This window comes from Hippoglossus stenolepis, chromosome 6, assembly GCF_022539355.2.
Source record: "Hippoglossus stenolepis isolate QCI-W04-F060 chromosome 6, HSTE1.2, whole genome shotgun sequence".
Taxonomy (NCBI): Eukaryota; Metazoa; Chordata; class Actinopteri; order Pleuronectiformes; family Pleuronectidae; genus Hippoglossus; species Hippoglossus stenolepis.
In genome coordinates, this window is record NC_061488.1 from 4,739,428 (window position 1) to 4,764,201 (window position 24,774).

At 40.5% G+C, this 24,774-nt stretch overlaps 4 protein-coding genes across 4 annotated transcripts; 1 reads left to right on the forward strand and 3 right to left on the reverse strand.

Moving 5' to 3' along the window:
- Positions 1–771: 771 nt before the first annotated feature.
- LOC118111465 (matrix metalloproteinase-19-like) lies at positions 772–4,383 on the forward strand. Its single transcript, XM_035160095.2, has 9 exons — positions 772–1,033; positions 1,891–1,979; positions 2,076–2,206; positions 2,297–2,509; positions 2,730–2,975; positions 3,068–3,166; positions 3,306–3,470; positions 3,610–3,737; positions 3,836–4,383. Exons 1-9 carry the CDS (start codon positions 941–943, stop codon positions 4,073–4,075), a joined length of 1,404 nt encoding a protein of 467 aa, XP_035015986.1. The 5' UTR covers positions 772–940; the 3' UTR covers positions 4,076–4,383.
- LOC118111466 (transmembrane protein 198) lies at positions 4,116–9,459 on the reverse strand. The gene is made up of 5 exons (XM_035160096.2): positions 9,207–9,459; positions 7,317–7,608; positions 5,337–5,912; positions 5,098–5,225; positions 4,116–4,800 (listed from the first exon to the last, which is right to left on the reverse strand). The coding sequence occupies exons 2-5, from the start codon at positions 7,468–7,470 to the stop codon at positions 4,651–4,653; spliced, it is 1,008 nt and encodes a 335-aa protein (XP_035015987.1). The 5' UTR covers positions 7,471–7,608; positions 9,207–9,459; the 3' UTR covers positions 4,116–4,650.
- A 6,726-nt stretch (positions 9,460–16,185) lies between these two features.
- LOC118111129 (thyrotropin-releasing hormone receptor) lies at positions 16,186–18,664 on the reverse strand. The gene is made up of 2 exons (XM_035159473.2): positions 17,845–18,664; positions 16,186–16,584 (listed from the first exon to the last, which is right to left on the reverse strand). The coding sequence occupies exons 1-2, from the start codon at positions 18,619–18,621 to the stop codon at positions 16,186–16,188; spliced, it is 1,176 nt and encodes a 391-aa protein (XP_035015364.1). The 5' UTR covers positions 18,622–18,664.
- Positions 18,665–20,910: 2,246 nt separating this feature from the next.
- Positions 20,911–24,540, reverse strand: LOC118111127 (osteoclast stimulatory transmembrane protein). Its single transcript, XM_035159472.2, has 3 exons — positions 24,474–24,540; positions 22,409–23,423; positions 20,911–22,315 (listed from the first exon to the last, which is right to left on the reverse strand). The coding sequence occupies exons 1-3, from the start codon at positions 24,509–24,511 to the stop codon at positions 21,968–21,970; spliced, it is 1,401 nt and encodes a 466-aa protein (XP_035015363.2). The 5' UTR covers positions 24,512–24,540; the 3' UTR covers positions 20,911–21,967.
- Positions 24,541–24,774: the final 234 nt, after the last annotated feature.

Below are 24,774 nucleotides of genomic sequence, written 5' to 3' on the forward strand. Positions count from 1 at the left end.
GCAGAACCGAGGAAACACCTGAAAGATGACCTCTACTGGTGAAGATCAGGGACTGTCCAGTGCATCGGCCTTTAAATACATGTTAAATTCAGCAGCTATAATTGTTTAAAACGTGTGTGAGCATTTACCCTCACATTGTCTGAGCTGTGGTCCACAGTGTTGAAGCAGGGAAGGAGGCGTTGTCCGTCTCCATCCATAAGACGATCGCAGGCGATGTTTACATGAGGGGGCGTTATTGTCTCTCCATGAATGGGCCTCTGCATTTTGAACAATATAATTAACTGTTGTCTCAAGGAGGAAGGAAGTGTGGTGAGTTGTTTTCTTCACAGAGCTGCATCCATACACCAAAGAATTCATGTCCAACATCTGCCACATTAATCACAGTTGAGCAACAGCAGCAGTTTTTTCTAGTGCATCAGTCACAAGGCTGGAAAATAAAAGACTGATAAAGTTTTGCAGCTTAATTGACTTTAAATAGTTTTTTCTTCACCTTTAGTTGATGATGATGAGCTGTTTTTTAAAAAATCCTTCATTTATTCGCTTCCTTCGACGTAAACAACATTACTCAGATGTTGTTCTGACACTTTGGAGACAAATGGCTTTAAATGATGGTGTAAGAAGGCGTGAGCTCGACGTGAGTGTCAGAAATATGTTTTGGTGTTTTGTGGTCCAAACATTCCTCGTACGAGTTTATCATGTGGTTTTGAGGCAGGTCTGGAGCAGACGGTATAAAAACCCAAACCTCTAAACTGAGCCACCAGCTCCAGCTGTGATACAGGGACCCCAGCACCCAGAGGATGGAGGAACACGGAGGAGCCACAGTCCCCAGCGATGACTAGAAAGACTCGGATCTCGTTTGTCAACATCAACTCCTTGTGTTGGACTCAGTGGAAATATTTTTTTTATTTCTCACTAATGGAAAAAAGGCCCAGAGTATAAAATGGGACATAGACTGGAGTTAATGGTGCTTTTTGTTTTGATGACACCAGTTTCTTGTGTCGCCCTGAGCACTGAGGAGTTCACGGAGGCAGTGGTAAGACGACGCAGAAAACTGGAGATGCTGAAACTTGAAAGATTACTGTAAAAGTTATCATAGTTACTTGGAAACAGTTCTTGAATATACACACAAGTTTGAGTTTTCACTCGGTTTTGATTTTACAGCAACTGGGTGTTTAATTGCTTATGATTATAGATTCTATATGATCACAATCTGTGTTATAACATAAACTACAATCATCAAATAACATTTTTATCTTTTTAACAGTATAAGAGTAGTATAAAATAATACTGCTCATGTTATTTTTATTTGCAGAATTGCCACTACAAAATATTATGATGTATTATTGGGATGGTTCAAAAATACACTGTGATTTCTTCTCAGGGTTGTTTGGGGAAATGTTGTTTCTGATAACACCAGCCACTCCCTCTGATAACATCAGTGCCCAGTAATGAAACTGAAGGTTAGCATCTTGAAAAATATGTGGAAGAACATGTTGAGGCTTTGATGTCTTAGTAGTAGAGTAAAAATAGAACGTGGCTTTTTACTCTCAACTATGAACATTCTTTGACATATTAATAGTTACTGGCTGCTTTAGTCTTTGAGATTAGGATTTGACAAATAAAATATATGAGCAATCAAGATTTTATTTGTTTAGATTAAAATATCCATCCATCATCTATGGATGGGTCCGCTCTGTAGATGAAAACCCCCACTATCATATAAAATTGTTAAAATTAGCCCCACACCCAGTTACAGCACTTAAATACTGGTTTTATGTAAATGTACCACTGATAACAATCCAATAAGAGGATTTTATTACACAGACAGAGCCCATTGTGGAGGGTGCATAATGAGTAGATATGTTAATACTTTGAGTTTTCTCTCTTCAGGCGTATTTAAGGAGTTATGGATATCTGCACATCCCACTGGACAGTAAAGGACAAAACCCTCCACCTGCGGCAATATCTGAAGCAGCAAGGTGACTGGATCTAAAATATCTGTTTTTATTTGTAACCAGAGTCCGTTTGCTTCTTTGAATCGTGAAACATCATGAAAAAAATCTTTTGTCTGTCAGAATCTTTCAGAAAGTGACAAACTTGCGAATATCAGGAACGTTAGATTCAGCCACACTGGCGATGATGAACAAACCTCGATGTGGTCTGCAGGACTCTTTCAATAACAAGTCCCTCAGATACAGAACCATGGGTGAGTCAATGTCTTCAGGTTATATATTCAGATTGTTGATAAACCGCATAACATCTCCAAAAGGTTAACACCTGTATCCTGCTGGGACAGGTCACTGGCGTAAGAAGATGTTGACCTACCGCATCTTTAACTACACCCCCCACTTGGGTCAGGGAAAGACCCGGTTGGCCATCTTCAATGCCTTTAAGTACTGGAGTGACGTGTCACCGCTGCGGTTCAAGGAGACGCAACAGGGAAGAGCGGACATCAAATTCTCCTTTCACAGAAAAGACAAAACATGTCCAGTTCCCTTTGATGGACGAGGTAGGAGAGAGTAACCCGGACACAACCCTGACCCTAATCCAACCCTGACCCCAACACAACCCAACCCAACCATAACCTTGGCCATAACCTTTGACCACAAAACACACACAGCACCGCACATAATTTGATCATCTGAACAAACTGTCCCCCTCTAATCTTTTAATATTATGTTAAAAGTTTTAGGATCTCAGCATTATTAAATGTCTTGTTTTATCCTCAGGCCACGTTCTAGCCCACGCTGATGCTCCCCAGTCGGGCATCGTCCACTTTGACGAAGACGAGCTGTGGACAGAAGGGAGGAGCTACGGCTCCAACCTGATGATCGTCGCAGTCCACGAGATCGGCCACGCTCTCGGCCTGGGCCACTCACAACACTCCAATGCAGTCATGGGACCTGTGTACAACGGGTACCGCTCAGACTTCAAGCTGCATCCAGACGATATACGAGGGATCCAAGCCTTATATGGTAATATCAGAATACCGTCACACTGCTGAGATAGGATCTGTGTGCTGTTTACAATATAAGTTATGCAATGTGCAGTGTCGTAACCCTTTCAGGAAAAGCTGTGACTATTCCTCCGCCCAGAAAACCAAGTCAGCCGGCACCAGGGGGAGTTGCAGATCCTTGCAAAGCCACATTGGATGCGGTCATGTTGGGTATAAAGATTCTAACCCAGTCACAATGCATTCAATTTAAGAAAAACAAATGACAAAGGAAATACATTTGTGTAGTAATTCTTGCCCCGACAATGAACTGCATCTACAGATCTTTTTCTTCCTCACTGTGTCCCTGTAGGTCCTTCACATAAGACGTATGTTTTCAGTGGACAGTACATGTGGACAGTGTCCAGCTCTGGCCACAGCTCTCCAATGCTGATCTCAGCGCTGTGGAAGGAGCTTCCAGGGAGCCTCAATGCAGCTGTTCACTCTCAGCGGACTGGAAAGTCCTATTTTCTGAAAGGTGGATTAATTTCATTGTTTCAGACTTTCCCACCCTAATCCCAGGGGCGTGATGTACCACGCTGGCAGGATTTGAACATTTCAGAGAGCTCATAAAACTCTTATTGCAGTTGTTACAGATTTGTTCTTCTTTCTCGCAGACGACAAAGTGTGGAGATACACGGGGTTCAAACTGGACCCCGCTTTCCCCAGACGCTTGGTCAATATCCCTGCAAAGATCGACTCGGCCTTGTACTTCAAAAAGAACAAGAAATTGATATTTTTCAAAGTAAGTGCTAAAAAATAACATTTGCTTCAGTTAGTTTTGCAACGCGTATATATTTTGGAATTGTCAGTTTCTGTAAAATAACACACTTGTCATGTCAGGGATCTGGATACTGGCTGTGGGATGAAATTGGTCCGACAGACTTCAGGTCATATCCCAAACCCATCAGCCACCTCTTCCACGGAGCACCCAGCAGCACCGATGCTGCGCTTACGTGGACAAACGGACATATATACTTATTTAAAGGCTCTCAGTACTGGCGTGTCAACCAGAACCACCAAACAGTGGAGAAGGGCTATCCTCAGAACACCGCCGCAAACTGGATGCAGTGTGACGACTGAGCCACTAGAGGCCAGCGAGGAGTCAACACAACAGTGTAAGAACAGTGGAAGAAGCTTCTTTATTCTGAGGCTGACAAACGCTTTGGAAATGTTCCTCACACTGTGAGAATCTCTTGTGTGAGGAATGAGAGAGTTATTACGATAATTGTTATTAATTTAAGGACAATTCAGGAATTCATGTCATGAACTTCGACAAAAGAATAAATATTTGCATAATGTGATGTTGTGTTTTTCCGTGGCAATAAGACATGAATATGTGAAAAGTATCTATTAACAGACATGAAATGAATAAAGACAATTTAAGACTTTGTGTTGTTTGATTCAATAAGATGGATGTTGTTATCCACTGACAAATCTTTTACAACGCTCCGACTTTCTCTGACTACAGTAACACTGATGTTCAGGCTGGAGGAGAAACTGTAAAACAAACAGAGAGATCGAAATGCTTCTACTTTATGTCTTTTAAACCTGAGGATTTTTCATATTATTCATATTATTTTCAGCAGTTCAGAGATTCAGCCGTAGCACGATGGATTCCTCAGATGTGAGTAGTTTACAAATAAGTGATGTTTGTTTCAGAAGGTAAAAACAGGGGAGGAGGAAGTCAGAGGCACCATGGAGCCCGTCTCAAAGTCAAAGTCAATGAGGGCATGTGTGACGGTGCTGACGCTGCTGCTGGACGAGCCTGTTTCCAGCTGCCGCTCCTGAAGGCTCTGGAGATAACTCTGCAACACAAGCAGGGGGAGGACAACATTGTTGTTGATGTGATCATCAATGACAAAAGAACCATACATGAGGAGCCGTGATGGAGATAATAAAAGTACTGTGGTAATTTTGAGATATTATTTCTGTATCATGCTGCACTTTCCCCCCTTTCCCACCACATTTATTTAACAAATTTAGTTGCATGTTAAGATGTTAAGATTTCATATAGAAAACATGATGGGTGGCCTGCATACAAAGGCTGCAGCAACTAGGAGTTAATTTCTGAATGAAGACACATGTTACTCTCAGGTACTGACCGGTGCCAGGACGTCTCCGGCGTAACGTTTCAGGGGGGGAGGCCTGCGCCGCCGGTGTGGTCGAGGTCTTCCCCTGCACTCTCTGTACCTGAGCTTCTTGGCATGGTTCTTCTGTCTTTTGTGTGCACCTGGGGAACATTCACAGGGGAGTGTGAGGGGAATCATTAGTGTGACAGATGGCCTCTTCAACATGAAGACAGCCGGAGCTCGAATGCATCAGTCAGTGCAGATGAACTCACCTTCTGTGTGAGATAGTCCTTTCGCCGTAAACCTCCACTGCACTAACAGACCTAAAAGACTGAATACGGGACAGATCCCCATGATGGTCCCATTATACCAGCACAGTGGTGTTGGGGTGACTTGACAGAGCACATCATACACCTGATCAGGCAGCATGAACGCCCCCACCAGGTAATCCACACACAGCATCACAGTGGTCGCTCCAAACACAGACGTGTAGACGATGCTGAAGAGTTTCTGCCACAGGAGTGTGCAAACGGCGGTGATGATGCTGACGACCAGTATGGTACTGAGAGGCACCCACACGGGACTAAGGCTGTAGAACTGTCCGATAGCCACCAGGGCGACGAGGGAGAGCAGGGTCCCGAGCTGCAGGCCGCTGAAGAGGAGTCCCACTGCTGACAGCAGCATCGTCATCAGGCCGAAGAGCACCCCCACGCCCAGGCCTATGCCCGCCTTGGTCTCTGTGCCCAGCTTGAGGTCCAACACAGGCTCCGTGTGGTACAGCAGGAGAACGGATGTTGTGCCGAACATGAAGCCAGAGAGGAACATGACCATCTTGAAGCAGCGGTATCCTGGGAAGTCGATCAAAGACAAAGTCAGTTTACAAATACAAATACAAAATGAACTGCAGTGTCTTACAGATGCTTCGGCTCAGACGTTCAAAAAGCAGAACTCTGAGTACAAAGAGCAAAACAGAATTGACAAATTCACACTTTTAAACACAAAGGGCTGTCCACACACACACACACACACACACACACACACACACACACACACACACACACACACACACACGATGCATAATACAATCTCATGGTCAGCCTGAAAATCAAGCCTTTGAGTTTTGACGTCTTGAATAAAGACAAACATTCTAGTTGATACAGAAAAAAAATTACAGTGGGAAGATCAGAATCATAATTCTGTCTTGAACGAAAGACTGGAAACTAATAATAATAACAATTTAGAGTAGTACGGCATATTCAGTATATCCATTTGTACTCTACATCATTTCAAATAGTAAAATTACTATTTATACAAACTTTGAGGAAATGAGCAGCAATGACAGTTTGAGTTTTAAATGTAGAAACGCCTGTGAAAATTTAGCCAAAGCAATTTTGAAATACTGCAATCAGTCAAGAGGAGCAGTTTTCTGACAACAAACAAAAACAAGTTGTCAGAAGCTAAAAGGGGAAGTTCATCCAGTTTTTTGTGTTTGGATAAACTTTCCTTAAACAAACATACAACAGTGTCGGATTCCTTGTAAATACACAAACACAAAGGTACAGTTGTCATGTCTCTACTACAGTGATAGTAATGAAAGTAAAAAATCTGAAAACACAACTCTAACAAAACTGAAGCAGCTGTTCTCCTTCAAGTTAAATATTATTTAGCAATATTTATAAACTTTCTAACAGCAAAGTTGACAGTGTAAGACTCACTGGGACTTTACTGGGAGTTTGGCAGCGTGTGTGTTTGAACAATGTCACGTGTTTTAGAGAGCAGGTCAACAGGACACACAACTGCACACACACAGTTTGGTTTTGTTGGGTTTGTGTTTACATTTTGCAGCTTATTACTCTTACAGATCCACAAATGACTGTTTTCTGGACCAGAGAAGGTGTTTAACAAAAAATCCAGAATCACTGCCAGAACTCTCAAGAGCTGTCGCCAGGTTTAACACGGTGACGTAAGTGAGATGTCAGTCAGGGCAACAGGTGGCGCTTCATATACCTCTGTCGGGGTCGGACACGGGACTGTCCCCATCTGCCTCCTCCAGCTTTGGGATTATCCAATCTAAACCCCTGGCAGCCTTCAGACACCTGCCACGAGGCCTTAAGCCATAGATACTATAGATACTATTGAAAACAGTTGATAAATAGTCAGCTTGTGACTTTAAAAGAGGAGAAAACTGCTTTTAAAACCTCGGTCTCTACTCAAAGGTCCCAAAGTGAAGCGCTGGTGTCATGAATACGTACCGAAGAAGCAGTAGATGAGGCCGAATGAAAGGCAAACAGAGCAGACAATGGACGAGATGACTTCATACTTCATACTAATCTCCAGCGTGCACATGTCCACTTCAGCTAAACCAGCTCCTGGCTCCTCAACAACATAGTCTGAATGGGCGGCCATCTTGGAGGATTATCTCTTCTGCTCTGGATGTGAATCTGCTTCGTTCACTGGGAAACTGCAGAGTCCTGCATGTTGCATCCAGGCTGAGAGGAAACTCCTGAACCAAGAACGTGTGCAAAAGAATTTCCTGCTTTGCACCTGCAAAAAAGAAGGAAGTGTTTTCAGCTCTGTGGCAGCGACAAAACATGAATTCAGCTCGAGGTTTTCCTGGCTGCAAACTGCTATTATCCATCATGTCTTATGACCATCCTGGGAGGAAATTATCTTAATTTAATATGAAACATCATCATATTTCCAAACGACGTGATTTATGTGAGAGGATGTAGCTCGTTCCCACGTTCAAGCATCTGTTCAGGAACCAGAGAAGGAAACTGGGGATCCCCTCTGAGCTTTTCTCTTTCTGCTTCTTTTGTTCCAGAGCAGGATGCAGATGAGGAAACGACCTGGTGGCTCATTGTTCTGGGAACAGGTACCGTGTTCACCGAGCAATACGACAAAAACAAAAAGACTTATTCTGAAGCATAATGAAGAGAGTAACAACCTGTAGTGGAGAAGAACTCAGATCTTTAGATAAAAGTCAATACAGCAATGGTATAATATAGTATATAAACAGAAGAAATACCTAAATTTCAGCATTTAGCATTGATATATACTCATAATATCAAAAGTATTAGTAAAGTATTACGTATGCCTATATTATTGGAATATTATTACTGATGTACATTGTTTATATCACTTTAATATTGCAGCATATAAAGATGGAGGTAATTTTGATTATTTATATACTTCTGGAGCTTCTGCCTAACATAATACATACATATATATTTGCTGACTGAAGTTATCACAAAAATGTAGAGCAAGAAATTGTGCAATATTCGTACATAGTTACTTTTAATTTGAAATAAATCAATAACCTACATTACTTTCAATTCATATAGACCCAACTGTGAGTACATGGAAGATGTTTTCAATCTGCTCTTATTCTTATCTTGGCTCTAACTCCAGCTATAGACACAGTACTTATTGATATTTAAATTTATTTTACTTCAAATATCAAAAGTAAAAGTACGAAGGATACACAATGGCACTTAAACCTTAAAGCTCATAAAGATGAAGGTAGTTTTAATTACTTCATACACCTTTGAAACTTGTGTCCATCATAGTGCATCATATTGGTTGACTATATTTTATGTTATCAATCTAAATCTGCAAAAATATAAAGTTATCAAACTAATATAGTGCAAAGAAAAGTGCAAGTTTTCCATCACTTATAATTATTTTCAACTCTGAGAAAGTGAGTAACCCTCTCTCACACTGCAGCCACAGTGGGTCTGACTGTAAAGACCTTATAAGCAGTTCAGGCAGAGATACGCTCAGCAGATGGAATTAGAGGAGCTTTAGCAGGTGAGTGATCCTCCTTCTGTTTATGTGAACTCCGTGTCCTTCTGTAAAGTCGAGTGTAAAACACCACGACACTTACACTTTCTACTCCCTCAGAAAAGCAACGGCTGCTCTGTACGGGATGAAAAGCTGCTGAAACATAATTCCCCTTTTATTGGTTTCGTATGTTTTGTGAAATTCTGTCATGAAAACTGTCATTTCAGCGACATTACTCTGCAACAAGTGACAGTATCACCATCAATAAGAATCAGGGAATTTCCCACCTAAAGATATATAAGAAATCTATCAGGATTTATCTCAAATGAAAACATGAAATGAAGAAATAATACTTCTACCTGGAGAGAGGCATCTCCACACAGCCGCCGTTATCAGAGGAAGAAATGTGTCTTCAGTGATAGTTCCAGTAAACCCAGTGAGCTGTCAGGAGTTTTCCAGGAGTCTGTGATCTGTGGGTGAGACTCCGAGTCCGAGTCCGAGTCCCTCATCTGTGCTCACGTGCTCAGCAGCCTGAGTCTGAGAGAGAGAGAGAGAGACACCATCTGCCCCCAGCGACAGGTTGAAGGCCGGACCAGCTGAGAGTCCAGCTCTCACTTCCCATGATCCCACGGGGGCCTCACCTTTATCACCTCAGAGGTTTATTCAACTCCGCTGCACTTTCCATGAAGGTTAAAGGTGGATTGAGGTGAAGGGATATTACTGTGGATTTTATCCCTTAACAAACAGGGCCTCTCATTCAGGATATATACACATATACAGTCAGATGTTTATGGTCTGTGAAACATAACTCTGGGTTCTCTTCAGTGTCTCATGTTTCTGAGAGCTTGGCCGGAGAGTTGTGCTTCGTTGGATGGATTTGTTTTTGCAAATGTTTTGCATTCCCAACAGGATGCATCATGCGTTGACCTGACTTCACCTCTAGCGCCACCATGTGGTCAACATTTAGGCTTATAATTGAACTTGTCATTTCACATTAAATCAGCCTCAGTTGTAGTTTGTGCTCGTTATTAAATATTAGCCTGCTCACACACTAAACTAAGAGAATGAAAATAAAATATTATTTAATATTTAGATGATGGTGATGGAAGCACACGGCCATATTTAACAATCTGGCTGGTTTTATAAAGTTGCACAAAAGAAAGGAATGAGGCAAAATCCAATTTGAATTAATACTACTCCTACTTCTACTACTACTACTACTACTACTACTACTACTACTAATAATAATAATAATATATGTGTTATTATTTTTAGGATTGGCATTTTTATTATTAGTTATCCTTTGGATTTCAGTTAGTTTGATAATAGCTGTTGTAGTAGAAGTTTTAGTTAAAGTTACGAGTGTGTTCTGTTGCTATAAGTCTGTTGTTAATATATAATATTTGTCAAATGTGTTCACTTCAGCCTCCACAGGCTAATTAATCGATGCCAAATTCAAACCGTGGTGACAAACATTAGTTCAGCAAAGATATGTTTTCATGCTACATTTGTCAGAGGAAGACTGCGTTGTTACTCCTTTTGAAATATATGCCATAAAAAAGTAGTTTGAAAACACTTACACGCGAAAAGCGGATTCCCAGGAAAGCTGTATATTATAATAATATCCTGGACGACCAAGCTAAAATCTTTATTTATAGACACCGATATAAAACTGAAAGTCTCCTGACGCAGCTTCGAGTTGAACACTGTGTGAACAGAGTTATATTTTATGTGTGTTTTTAGTGGAGCATAAAAGACCTGAATGATGCCACGAACACAATGTCGGGAGGGCAGAGCAGATTAATAACGACAGCAGTGATTGTCATATTACCACGGGGGACACTGAGCTGCAATAAGGTCGACTGTGAATCGGAGCCGTGTGGAAAGACGTGGTTCTTCTCGTGAGGAGCGTAATAAAGACGTCACCAGTCTGTGGTGGTTTCATTAGACGTGTCTTTCTACTGTCTGGCCCAGTCGATCACAGGAGAGCAGCTGTTTCAAAAGGGGAGAGATCAGGTACAAAAGTACGGCTGCAGCTCCATGACAGAAATGTTGGCCTGATGGTTTAAATATTTAAAAAACTATTACATTGACTGCCATTTAATTTTGTGCAGACTTTTATGTTATAAAGATAATGAATCCCACAGACTTTAGTTGAGCTCCTGACTTTAGAATCACCATGAAGGGAGATATTTCTGATTTTTAATTAAATATATTGAATTTGTTTCAGTGGTTCATGTTTTCAGGGGAAGAATTGTGATAGTTTTGGTGATTCCTTAGTAACAAAATCAAAATATTAACATTGTGATCAAATCTGCAAAACAAATGACAACCTTTATTTTCTTTAACATTGCGAGTTAGGGCATTTTTCCAAGTTGTCTCCATTTCACCAGGGAAAAATTCAGGGATCTGGATTTTAAAAAATCAGTGTGTTTGCCATATAGTTTCACAAAGTGATTATTAACTTCTTTATATTATTTCTCTGTTTAGCTGAAACTTGCCACAAAGGCAGTGATGCATAATTTCTTCTTAAGACAACATAACTCATGCAGTGGAGATGAATCCTTTCCCCATGTGTGAAAAGAGAGAACGCTGCTGTCATGTCCTGGATTATGTCCATATTTCTCCCTCTTGTTCTCAGACACGACAAAATAAATATGTAGTGGTTGAGATTATAATAGAGGAAATCCCCCTCTATGGACTCATAAATATGTTTTTACAGTGTGGTATTGATAACCCTGCAACTCCCTGAAATATGAAAACATACAGCGATCAATTCATAAAATCTGTGTGTGTGTGTGTGTGTGTGTGTGTGTGTGTGTGTGTGTGTGTGTGTGTGTGTGTGTGTGTGTGACTGACTGCAGAGCAAACACTATTGATTGGAGCCTTTCACCTCTGTACATGAAATGTGTTTTTTCACCTGAGTGGTTTGAAGATCAATTAAAGTGAAACTACATAAAATTGGATGATTTCTAAACCAAATATTTCTTTTTTGTTTCTGTACTGAGCAGATTCTCCTGTGATCTTCAATGTACAGATTATAAAGCTCTGTGATTTGCATATATATCTGACAATAGCAATTTTTCAAATCCATCAAATAAATGATCAGGAAGTATTTCAATTCCAAAAGCAATATTATGTTTTGCATTCACCAGAAAACAAAAACACAGTTACATGCATCAGTATGAAATGAATGTTTGTGTTTGTTCCTGGGAAAAAATAATCAAATGAAATTGAAAAGTGTCCATATCCAGTTTTTAAGAGACAAAAAGACATATTTTCAAAATTGAGAAAATATGTTTGTGCTTTTATTTGACACTAGAGATTCACCTCAATCACATAAAAACACATAAAAACAATATGTTTTCAATAAACAGTTTTCTTTCTGCAGGTCCGGTGACACCATCATTTATAGATATGTATAGTCATGCTTCTGCTTAATGCAGACAAAGTATGCGTAACCACTCTGTGTCAAGATGATCAATCTATAGGTTATATAAATAATTCAAGAAACGCTCCCACATCCCCTGGTTTCACTTTATAGGACAAGGACACACACTTAGATTGAATCAGGTCAAATCACAGAAACGTATGCAGAACATACATCTCACTTCCACGAGACAGATCGATTAATACCTCACGTATAGTTTGTCTTATCTTGAGCGCTCTGTAGTTTCACATGTGTATAAATCACATCTTAATATTGACTTTGAGTGAAACATGCATTGAAGGCTCAGGAAAGTTCAAAGTACGCTGTGATAGCCACTGATCAATGTACAATGTTTGCCGTGGCTAAGCAGAGGAAAGATGAAAGCTTTTATTCACGTGTGCTTCAACAGGGGTTTTAATGGTGCGGCCACATAATGCCGATCTCGGGACGCGACCAGCAGACTCACTTTTGATGTTTGTTTGCACTCCATCTTTTTGTCGGTTCCAAAAAATGTGTTCATTCATTCATCATTCATCCCCTTAATAAAAGAATAATCAAATTCATCTGCAGCGGTTGCATTAATTATTGTTTGCTGGGATTGAGCATTTGATATTTGCCCTTTACTTTCAATAAAAAAAAATTATGCAGTGCTTGTACACAGTGATACAGTTGGTGTTTTTAAACAGATCTATAAAGATAAAGTATTAAAATGCATAAAAGATAAAAGCTCTCATCCTTTTTGCTGCTTCTCATTATTCCTGTCGATTATTTTTTTATGCGTCTTCGATTGTGTTCAGCTGCTTTTGTTCTTTCTTGAAATAATCCGTGTGCAATAAATGTTTCTTCTGACGTGCATCACATTGCTATAGCTGCAGTTTTATTATTTTTGTTTGACTTGATTCTTTTTAATGACAATGTGCTGCGTGTTTCCTGGTTACTCTGAAAGTCGTTTATCGAAAATCAATCGACACCTTGAAATAGCACAGCTTTTAAAATCAGTTCATGGTAAATGTCAGCGAACAGATATGAGACTCCTGAAAACATGAACGTACACACGGAGCTGCAAGCATCTTATCCTCCATCACTTTAATTTACAGCAGATGTTAAAAGCTTAGGCCGTCTCATAGCAACCTCTCCTCAGCCCCCTGATTCTGAACGACTGCAAATGAAAGCACAGGGTAGTAAAAACCATGTGTTGTGTCAGTGACGGTGATACATGAGACTCTGAGACTCTTTCCAGGACTTAATCACAACATATTATTAATTTAATCATGTTTACAGAACACAGATGCATCACATCGATGAACACAGACCAATAATGAATAGAGGACTTATTATTCCAACAATAAACTGATAATAAACTCACATGGAAACAGTGATTTTTATATTTCAACATGAGAAAAACTTGATTCTGTAACTCTCATGATAAAGTTGAAATACAACATCTCAGGTGAAATTTCAACCTTTTTCTCACTTTAATTTGGCTCATAATTATGCTCAAGAAAAATTAGCACCTACACGTTTAGTTGTGCTAAAATCCCAACTCCTGCCTCCCTACTTTGTCTCTTATTAATGAACAGAAAAATGAATTCAAACATACGAGGGCTTATCAAGAAAATACTGAATAGAAATAATAGACCATCTTTTCCCAGCAGCGTGATAAGCGACCTGACACAACAAGGCTGCCCTCCGATGATATGAGGAAGACAAGAGCTCTTCACAGACCCGGTGAATTATTCATTCTCACAGGAGCAGCTCATTGTTTTCATTTATAATAAAGACAATTTTAATGTATTACACCGGCTCCTATGTTTTATTCATGATCTTTACATAATGTGAGGTATGGTGGTTTTATTTGAGATTTATCTGTAAAACACATTCAGCATCACTTAGAGATCCAGAGATGAAAGTTCACTAAAAAGAAAACCCTCACATGAAAAGACGGAAAAGGAAAAACTGTCAGTAGCTCAGAAATAATGAGATCTAACCTTTTTCCACTCTGAGGGTAAAAGGTTGTTGCTTTAAAAGCAGTGAGTGTCTCCGTTGTTGTTGTTGTGTGTCTGTGTAGGAAGTTGTGTCTTTGGTGTTTGCCTGGAACAGAGAAATTAAATCCTTAAATCTTTCTCAGAAAATGAAGTGGGAAAACTAACTTTTCCTGACAAACCATATTGAATTTTTTTGCGAATTCCAACTGATGTTCCGTCGGCGGAGCTGAAGCGAAGAAATAAATGGCGCCGTGGGAGCGATGCAGCCGCTATAGAAGCCTCTTCAGCTGTGTGTATATCTGGCTCCCATTGATTCTCCCTCAGACCCTTGTGACATCTCCTTCATCATAAAACCCCTTATAAGGGTTTATCAGCCCTATACAGCCTGCACAGTGTTGTGAGAGGCCTAATTGCTTTATAAGATATTTTCAACGTGACCGAGAACAAGGCTCCTGCATTAAAACACACTGACAGGGTCGATTACTGACAGTGAGCTCAGTCGTCAGGCGCCCAAGTTCATGATATGGTGCCGACAGAGGTTTTACATTTTTCACACATGTTGCAAATTATTCGTATTCATTACATATAACTTATTTTAAGCAATATATAGAATAACCTTGTGATTTGAGGTATATAGAGCTACACTGGAGAGTACAGAGGATTTACTCAATTAAATATGGAAAACAAATAGCTTATTAATGCACATCAAAACAAAAAACTATATATGTGATCCATCTTTTATTCTCTATTCAGAACTCAGTGCTGTGTGCAACAGTTCAACTTATCTAAATCTATGGAAAGTCACAAATCACTGGATAAATATCTCTCAGGATTTTATTTTAATTCAACACAGACAACTCTCATCAATAAAGAGAATGAAACATTTTTAGGATCGTAAAGGGACAAAGTTCAAAGTACAAAGTAACATGACACAGGATCTGTGACCAGGAAAAGGTTTCACACACGTGTCTTACATTGGTTTTCTAGATATCCGACACCAGGTTACACGACAAAGAGAGAGCTGGATATATTAAGATGCAGGGACATGCAGTGTCGGGGCGGACATGCCGACAGCATTAAGACAACTGCGAGCTCGTTGGCAGCAATTAGCGTCACCATGTTTCTTTTAATCACGTACTTGCTGTTGGAGTTGTTGCACCAGTTGCTAATATGACAGCTTTGTTCTCCTTATCGGCCTCGGCTGATGTTTTGAATAAGAACCAATTTGTTTGCTATTAAAGCTTCGATGGTCACAAGCTCCTGTCAGACTGGAAATCTGATGTGAATTATTTTGACGTGTAGAATTACTCTGGAGTCAGAACTGATTTCAGTGGCCTGGCTTTCAATAACCTGAATGAACATGTATATTAAAGGTCCTGCAGAGACACACAGTGTTTTCAGTTATTTATAGTAAATCTCTATACCTGCTGATATGATGGAACTGTTCTGATAATTACAATTTCTTTTATACAGCGCTAAATCATAACACGAGTTATCTCACGGTACTTTTCAAATTGGGAAGGTTTATTTTTAGGAAATAAACCCCAAAGTGATTATGATTTAACCTCAGGAACCATGAATATCGATCCAAAATTCCATGATAATCAAGCCACTATCAGTTATTATTGTATTTCAACTTAATATAACCATAAATTCTTTATTCCGATTTTCTTACAATCAGTTGGTAGTTTGAATTAGCTAAAGAACAATCCAAAATACCAATACTTACAACACAGTTACAATACTGAAGCCAAAGTAGCACAACTACAACACAAACACAATTTGCATCACAGCAAACACAAAGAATATCCACAGATTCCAATACTTTTTCTAACAGGTAGAAATAACAACGTTTTTTTTTACTTTAAAAAGAAAGACATCCATAAATAATTAATCACACACAGTTTTATCCCAGAGCTTTTATCAAGAGATGCTGTAAGTGCTTGTGTCGTCAGCCTTCACGTTGAACCTCTTGAGGGTTTGGCCGCTCACGTCCTCCTGCTCCGTGACCGGCTCGTTGCTCTCGTGGGACGAATCCTTCATGACGCTGTAATACATCGGCACGTTGTACTCGACCGCCTTCTCCTTGTGCCGCCAGTTGCACTTGCACAGCTTCTTGAAGGCGACGCGGAACTTCTGGGACATGAGGTTGTAAATGATGGGGTTGATGGCGCTGTTGGTGTAGATGCACATCCGGCAGAAGAGCAGGAACCAGGTGTTGTGGTAGGGCGGGTCGATGAAGGAGTTGACCACCACCAGCGTTCGGTAAGGCATCCACAGCAAAGCGAAGAGGACGACCACCACTGCCAGCATCTTCGTTATCTGTTGATGCAAAGTGAGATGGAGGAGCAAGGAGAGAAAAGACAAGAGTGATGAAATCCTGTGACAATAATAAGGAAGAGGGTAATTATAACATCTTACCAGACACAGTGAATGACTCATTGTTAATGCAAGAATCCGCAGCCCTGCTAGCTGCTGAGCGAGGCGGTAGTAAACGCTGAAGATGCTAATGTCAGTATTGATCACAATGCTAAAGGTTGGGTAATGCTAGAAAATGTGCAAATCTGAAAGGTCGTCCACATTGGAAGGATGATTCTTCTAAAGGAGACTTGAAAAGCTCTTGTATAAACATGCGGATAGATGTCAGGTTTTCTTCCTTGATAACATTTCCTGACGCACATGTTTGTCAGAAAATGAAGTTGGTTTGAACCCTGCTAGCTTCTCATCTGCGTGAGGGTGTTTGCATTGACGGTCGGTGTCCGAAAATTACAGAAATTGCCAAACACAGATTTGCCAATTCTGACATGTGGGGTTAGAGAAGATATTTGACCATCTACCAAACACCTCTGATGAGGAAACACTGGAAGCCGAACATGCTGATGTTTATCATCGTGTTAACAATGTTTACCATCTTAGTTTAGTGCATTAGCATGCTAACATTTGGTTGAAACATCACTAGGTATCCAGGTCTCTAGATAATTAAACTTTCGATTGTGAATAGTGAAAATACATCCACATTTTAACAGTTCAGCAATTAGACATTATACTCAAATTCACACTAAGCATACTAAGAGACTGCTTAGGGCCCCTGTGGCCACCAGAGGGCCCCCAAGAGCCTTTAAAATGACACATGAGAAAGATAGATTTTTTTTTTAATGATGTATAAGGATACATTAAGTCAGAGGTGGCAATCATACAAATATGCAATATTAGGTTAACGGAATAGCAAGTTAATTCTTCTGGTTTAGTCCTGCTAACGGGTAGAGCGAGAGTAAATTGCCCCAAGTCAGAGGATCACGTAAGTCATTGAGGTTCATCATCTGGGGACCATAAGTGTCCAGTAGGGATATTTCAGTCTGAACCAAAGTAGTGAACCAACCAACTGACATCGTCATTGTTGCCTTATGATTTTAAAGATATATAAAAGGAGGAAATAATCAAGATTTAGAAAATTCTGTCCCCAACAAGATCTAACAAAAAAAAGAGTTTACTGGATCAGAAATCTACGATGTCAATATATTCTCATACAGATGTTTTCTTGTTTTAGTTCTAAACATTTCGTCAGTCAGACCTCCACAGTACCTGTTTCCGAGCAGAGACCGCACCCCTGTTGGTCTTGTTGGCGCTGTTGGAGTGACCCTGGTGCACCGACCCTCCTCCCTCTCTGTCGGTGAGATGCGACGGCAGAGGACTCATGAACAAGATCCTTGCGATGAGTCCGTACAGGACAGTGGCCACAATGAGGGGGATCCCGTAAAACAGGGTGAAGTCCAGGAAATAGATTGGCATGTAGAGACTCCTGGAGACACGGTAGCCACAAGTGACCACCACGCCGTTGGTATAGACGGTTTCATCTGTGTCCACTAAGAAGAACCACATAATGCAGTAGAGTGAGGTGAAGACCCAGACTCCAGCTATGATCCTCTTGGCCCGGGACACGGTGCATATGAACTGCGCCTTTATGGAGTGACATATTGCAATGTATCGCTCGATGGTGAACGCCGTGATGGAGCAGGACGACACGTTGATGCCCAGGTACTGAAGATAAGTTATACACAAGCATCCTGTGTAGCCGTATATCCAGAAGGCTACAGCATTGGAGATGTTAGGAAGCCCCGCAGCCAGGAGCACGATGAGGTCTGCGACAGCCAGACTGACGAGGTAACAGTTGGTCGGGGTCACCATGTGCTTAGTGCGCAGCACAACCAGCACTACCATGATGTTCCCAGCAATCCCAACTCCACAGATGAGCATTGTCAAAAATATTGTTATGACCTGCTCCTCGAGAGGGTTCAGAGGCATTTCTGTCAGATTTAAAACCTGGGGGACATCTCGGAAGATCGTCGTGTTGTTCTCCATCGTGTTGAAACGCAATTCAGTTGATCTCCAGGAGCACAACACAAGAATCCTAGACACAGAAATGCAAAGAAAGACTATTTAAGATCAGTATTGAGGTGGATGAGAGTTGATTTTTTATTTATTTATCTTTGTCAAAAAGCAGGGCACGTACTCAATCAATCAATCAAATTGTATTTGTATAGCCCACATTCACAAATCACAATTTGTCTCATAGGGCTTAACGAGGTGCCACATTTTTATCACAACTAATGAGCACATTTCAAATGGAATAACCCTATTTTGATATATATATATATTTCATATATATAAGATATAATGTTTTAGCCACTTCCTATTAAATGTTTAAATATAGAAATTGAATATAAGTGATATGACATCTTTAAATTCAAACGTATATGTCTGTTTTGATGCAGAGTAGAGTGAAGAGAGAGTAAAAGTTTTAAACACTGATATCCATAAACATCCATGTGTATTTTGCATTTCTCTTAATTTGAGCTCTGAAACAGTGGCATAGTTGTTTTCCTCTACATATAATATAATTTAAAAAAACCTGCACACATTAAAGTAACAACCTGATCCTTTCAAAAATTTAAGATATAAATGTTGTGGTGAGTAAAATAAAAAAGAGCCTTCCATGCTCTCAACAAGAATTAGTGCCCTTACCCTTTCTAAAAATAAAGCAGAAATAAATCCCTGAAAAACGAACAGTTGATTCAAGTCAAGACAATAAAACCATTCGAGTATAAAAACATATTTTCAAGAGAAGAGAAGTGAGAGCTTACCATCCTTTGCAGCTCAGGCAGCACTCACTCTGACATGGTCACAGCACTCAGGTGCAATCAACCAAGAAGCACAGATGACTGCTTTGTCGTCGCTCCACTCATGTGTCTCTCTCTCTCTCTCGCTCTCTCCCTCGCTGTCTCCCACCACTCCCTCTCACATCACACACACTATCACAGTAGATCCACCACTGCAACACAACTTGAAAAATCAATTCCACCTCCCTGTCCAAGCTCGGAACGTTCATGTCATCCACGGCTGGAGCAATAAACCCTGTAATTATTGAGAGGGCTGAGGAGGTTCGACACATTATCCACTGCAGCAACTGGCCGTTCAATTGAAATGCTTATAATTGTGAAGCTGACCTTTGTTTGCCCCCGCAGAAATAATATAGGTAAAACTTCATCTTGTGCAAAAGAGACAAAATGACATCTCTGGATTGAGGGTAGAAAAATGTATCGTCTCTTAAGGGACAAATTCACATCATAAGGTCGAGATTCCTGTGACATTTTAAAAGCTCTCCCAGCCGCTGACAGTCTGACTTTGTGGGAGATACATGCTTCCATCAGCTGAATACATTGGGTACAACTAAAAATCATCGTGCAAAAAAAATCTATAAGCTATAAAAACAGAATGTGACTGTCAGCTTCTGTCAACATGACAGGTGATTTTCACATGAGAATAATTTACAGTTGCTGAACGTGCAGTTCACCACAACAGCCTCTAAAAAGAAACCTGCAGAAGTATTATATTCCAGGTTACTGTCTGATTGAACTGCTGCATGCAAAGGCTGGCAAATATTGTGTTTAACAACTCTTCAACTGAGTTAGATTAATTTCATATCAATTCACTGGTGCTACATCACAACATACTGTACGTTACACAACAAGCAAACAACAGGCGACTGTGGAGAGGAAACAACTCCCCTTTTACAGGAAGACGCCTCGAGTAGAACCAGAACTCGATGTGGTTAAAGTGAGCAGAGAGAAATCTCTCTATCTTCATTTATATCTTTGTATCTTAATCTTGTGCTATGTCCTAATAACCTGCTGGTGTGGAGGTCAGTGGAAACTCAAACTGTATTATAGTTATAGTATTTTTCACACACAAAGTCATTTACTTCAGGTTTCATTTGAGATTCCAAGGCTTGAAAAAAAAATAATTTTAGTCTTTAACATCATTAGAGAATTTCCACCACACTTTGGGAGGAATTTATGGAAAACAAAAGACATTTAGGATGTTTTGATCACTTTTAATGTTGCAGCAGTAAAAACAGTGTCTTGAGTTTTAATATTTTACATCATATAAGTTCAAGAAACAGCTGAAATTAGCTGATACAGAATAAGTTGATTTTTCCAAACTTGAACAAAAGAGAAATTGGATGTTAAAGGAATTTTCTTTCTTACATTTTATCAATAATCCATTTGTGCATTTCCAATGAATACAAATCATACAAAGCAACATGCTGATAGTGAATATTATTTATTTTTTTATCAAATATTTCTGGGCCAACATTTGTACACAAGACAACTGCATTTTGACACAATCATGAAGTAGTCAGGAGTAAAAATAGATGTATTCTATTTTTGTTCTGGGTCTTAAAATAAACCCCCGAGAGCCTCGTGGGAATTTGAAGCAGGGATGTATTCAAAGAACTTTTTCAGAGAAAGGAAGTGGTTTTCTTTTTTTTGTAAGGCAACACAAAAATAGGCTGGAGATGTGCTCATGAAGTAGATTCATCCGGAGGGTTAAAGGTTATCCAAGCCAATAAAATACTGGAAAATTACAGTATTATTCCCCATTTGTCTGAAGCACAACAGCGTCATCTAGTGGGACCGAGGAGTAAAAGAAACACAAGAAAGTGTCCTGTGGGTGTGAAACAAGCGAGATCCAACTTGAGCAGATGTTGTGATACATCTATTAAAAACCACATCAGGCTTATTGTGAAAGTCTTTGAGGATAAAAATGAGTCACACACAGGAAGCTCTTTTATTAGTTTATGTTTTGTGAAAGACGAAACAAAACGTAAGAGCACTACGGTGTGACGCAACTTAAAATAAAAAGGGAAGTGTAGGTTATAAGGTTAAATCATAGTTGTGTCATGAGGCAGAAGTCGGACACAGCATGAGCTCAGAATTATTGTGAATATTCTGCTAAAGTTTGCTAGACAGTAAGTCTAGTTTTTCAGGTATTGGCACTGTTGGGTTTACAAGTGAATATATTTAAGTTAATTCTTTAAAAATACATTTACAATGTTTACAGTCACAAATGTATATTGTTCTTTACATATTTGCTGAATCTGCTTCTGTGCTTCTCTCACACACTGACACCTTCTCTACCAAATTTCATGAAAATCCATTCAATACTTGTGGAGACAATTCACTAAAGATCGAAATGGTTAAAAACCTCTAGTTGGCACCAGAGGAAAAACCAAGGGATCATAGACGTCTATAGACTTAATATGTCTGTTGCTGGGGACATTTCAGCCTGGACCAATATCAACTCACTGATATTACTATGCCGCTAGCAAATCCAAGCTCTACATTGTTCAGTGACGTCTTCACCTTCAGGCAACCTCAACACAAACAGTCTCTTTTTGCTCTTCATCATTTTGCTTTGCTTGCATTTTCTTCAGCAGGTAAACCCTCCTCCGCTCCTCCTGCTCCCTGAAAAAGGACGCAGAGATTTTCCTGCGCAGTCGTCGGGCATAAACCTCCAGGAACACCAGGGAGTAGCTCATCAGCCAGAGACATCCCAGCAGGAGCGTGACTCCCAGGTTCGGAGGCGAAGTGTTCACGTCGCAGAGCGATGGCTCGGGGCTGAAGCTCCACTTGTAGTCCCTGTGGAAGTTCGTCAGCTCCTGTGTGCGGCAGGTTTGTGGGATGAGACAGAATGCAGGGGCGAACCACTGAACCTAAAACAAACCAGAGCACATAGAAGCCTTAGTGTTAGGAAACAAAAGCTGCAGGTATAGGAACAGAACTCTCCAGTCTTTGTGCTGTCTTACCTTATAATCGACACTAATGCAGGCAGATGTTGGTGGAAAATCCAGAAACCAGGGCGCCATCACCTGAACTATGTGATAGACAACGTGATCCAAAGCTACTATTGCAGTTATCGCAAGGAAATACAAAGTTACCAGGATCAGGGATATGAAGCAAGAGGCACACTCCTGTTTGGTTATTCTACAGCTTGAGAGCTGGATTTTATTTTTCGCCGGTCTTTCTGTCCGAGGAGGAGATGATTCTTTCCTGAGCTCCTTGGAGATGTAGCCATTGTCAAAGTGAACTGATGTCAGATATGATTTCAAGTAGCGCAAGGATTCAAGGATCAGCAATGCAACGAAAATGGCGGCGAGGATCCGGTTCAGCAGCAGTTTGCAGTCTGTTAGAAGGTTCCTGGCGTGCGAGAAGTTGACCTCTATCTGCCCGATCATGTTATTAAACCTGCTTTTGACCGTGGACAAATCAACATGCGTGAAATGGTCCAGCTTCCTTAAATTCGTGACAATGCTCAGGTCCTCCCTCCTCACTTTGATGGTTTCTTCAACAAGCTCTCGCTTCGCCTTGTTCAGGGGCTCAGATGAGTTCAGTAGAGTCTTTGTGAATCCCTCAGCAGTGCACTTGAGGATGTGAGCTACTGCCCCTACGTTCACCGTGATATTTGGAATGACGTTCACCACTAAGATCACCAGAGAGGCTGAGATGAGGAGCTTGCGTCCCTGCTTGGTGCAGACGGTGGGAAGGATCATGGTCAGCACACAGCGCAGAGGGTGACACAGGAAGGAGACCAGGAACATGGCCACGCTGTAGATGCAGGCGGTCTGAACGGACGCCTCTTCGTCATATCGCAGAGTCTTGGACAGCCAGTGATGCAGCAGGCCGCCGGTGAGGAGGGTCAGTGTGAAACAGAGGGAGAGCAGAGTCAGGACGTCTCTGCCTGCAGGTGCAGGTGCAGAATAAACATCCCAGAGGTAAAGCAGGACAGATTTTAAAGACTGTCTGCGAGATCCCTTTCTGCCCCTGCTGGGTGGAAAAGAACAGAACCATAAGGAATATGTGGACGCTGCTGAGAGATGGACGAGAAGATGAAAGACTGGAAACATGGCAAACCTGTTTCTGTCCAAAGGTCAAATGTGCCCACCAGCGCCTCTTATCCCCACTGGTTCCCTGCAGCTTCATAGCGTGAGCAAGACTCCAGGAAGTCCACTGTGCCAGTGAATACTATGCTGATTAAACAAATGGGCTGCGGCAAGTTAATTACCGAGGTTTAGAAATAGAGGAACCTGCAGAGCCAGGTCAGCTGTTTCTTCCTGTTTCCAGTCTTTATGCTAAGATAAGCTAAGTTGGTCTAATGATCTAATGATGACTAAGTTGATTAGACCTTTCCTGTTCACTCCCGATGACTGATGAGGGTCTTATTGTGGTTTTAACAACATTTTATTGATGGTTTTACACGCTCTTGGTTTTCTGTCGTTATTTGATGTATTCATGTATTTTTCTTTTTCTTTCTTGTGACCGAGTCTGTGACTTATTGTTTATTTTGCCTGGCTGCAAAACTAAGTTCCACTTGGGGACAATAAAGTTGAAGTTGAAGAAGAAGTTGAGGTAGTTTGTACCTGTAGTTTGAAGGTATGAAACCAGATTTGATGTTTTTAAAAATAAGTCGTGATAAGAAAGCAACAAGTTTTAAACACAGCATTGACTTACTGCATCATCCTCTTTTTATTTAATATAATGGGTTTTAAAAAACTGTTTGGTGGTTGTTGCTTATATACACATTATTATTATTATTATTATATCATATAATAATAATAATTATAATAATACTATGACAATTTCACAGGACTTTTCTTACACAGATATTCATTTTTACAACATAATCCTGTAATTTTTTTTATTATTCAGTCTCATGAAAGACACATTCAAGAGCAAAAACTCATATATATAAACCCTGTGTTTGTATAATAATTATTCAATCAATAGATCAATAGAGGATGTTAAATTGTAGCATCCACTATAGGAAGTAATTAGACTATTAAGGCTCAATTGAAAGTGCTGGAAAAATCTTACCTGAGAGGAGGAATAACAGTCTCTGTGAAAAACTTCATTCTCTGCGACACTAGAGAGTCGACACTGAGGATAAATAACTGGGAAGTGTTTGAGGGCTGCGAAGGTAAAAAAGGGGAACTTCACTGAACAGTCACAATCATGTTGGTGTTTGCGTGTCGCCTGCAAGTTCCCACGTCGGAAATGTAGAGACAGCTCAGACCTGTGTAAACCAAACATGAGACCAAATCATATGGAGAGGCATGACACATTCACACACACACACACACACACACACACCCACACACACACACACACACACCCA

Coding starts and splice junctions, on each gene's coding strand:
- LOC118111466 (XM_035160096.2), bottom strand. CDS start 7,470: ATGGCCGCCCATTCAGACTATGTTGTTGAGGAGCCAGGAGCTGGTTTA. Junction 5,226..5,336: donor AGGACTATCTCACACAGAAG/GTGAGTTCATCT, acceptor AATGTTCCCCAG/GTGCACACAAAAGACAGAAG. Junction 4,801..5,097: donor CCGGAGACGTCCTGGCACCG/GTCAGTACCTGA, acceptor CTTGTGTTGCAG/AGTTATCTCCAGAGCCTTCA.
- LOC118111127 (XM_035159472.2), bottom strand. CDS start 24,511: ATGAAGTTTTTCACAGAGACTGTTATTCCTCCTCTCAG. Junction 23,424..24,473: donor ACTGTTATTCCTCCTCTCAG/GTAAGATTTTTC, acceptor TCCACCCAGCAG/GGGCAGAAAGGGATCTCGCA. Junction 22,316..22,408: donor GCATTAGTGTCGATTATAAG/GTAAGACAGCAC, acceptor GGTTTGTTTTAG/GTTCAGTGGTTCGCCCCTGC.
- LOC118111465 (XM_035160095.2), top strand. CDS start 941: ATGGGACATAGACTGGAGTTAATGGTGCTTTTTGTTTTGATGACACCA. Junction 3,167..3,305: donor ATTGGATGCGGTCATGTTGG/GTATAAAGATTC, acceptor GTGTCCCTGTAG/GTCCTTCACATAAGACGTAT. Junction 3,471..3,609: donor AAAGTCCTATTTTCTGAAAG/GTGGATTAATTT, acceptor TCTTTCTCGCAG/ACGACAAAGTGTGGAGATAC.
- LOC118111129 (XM_035159473.2), bottom strand. CDS start 18,621: ATGGAGAACAACACGACGATCTTCCGAGATGTCCCCCAGGTTTTAAAT. Junction 16,585..17,844: donor CGGTCTCTGCTCGGAAACAG/GTACTGTGGAGG, acceptor TTGCATCAACAG/ATAACGAAGATGCTGGCAGT.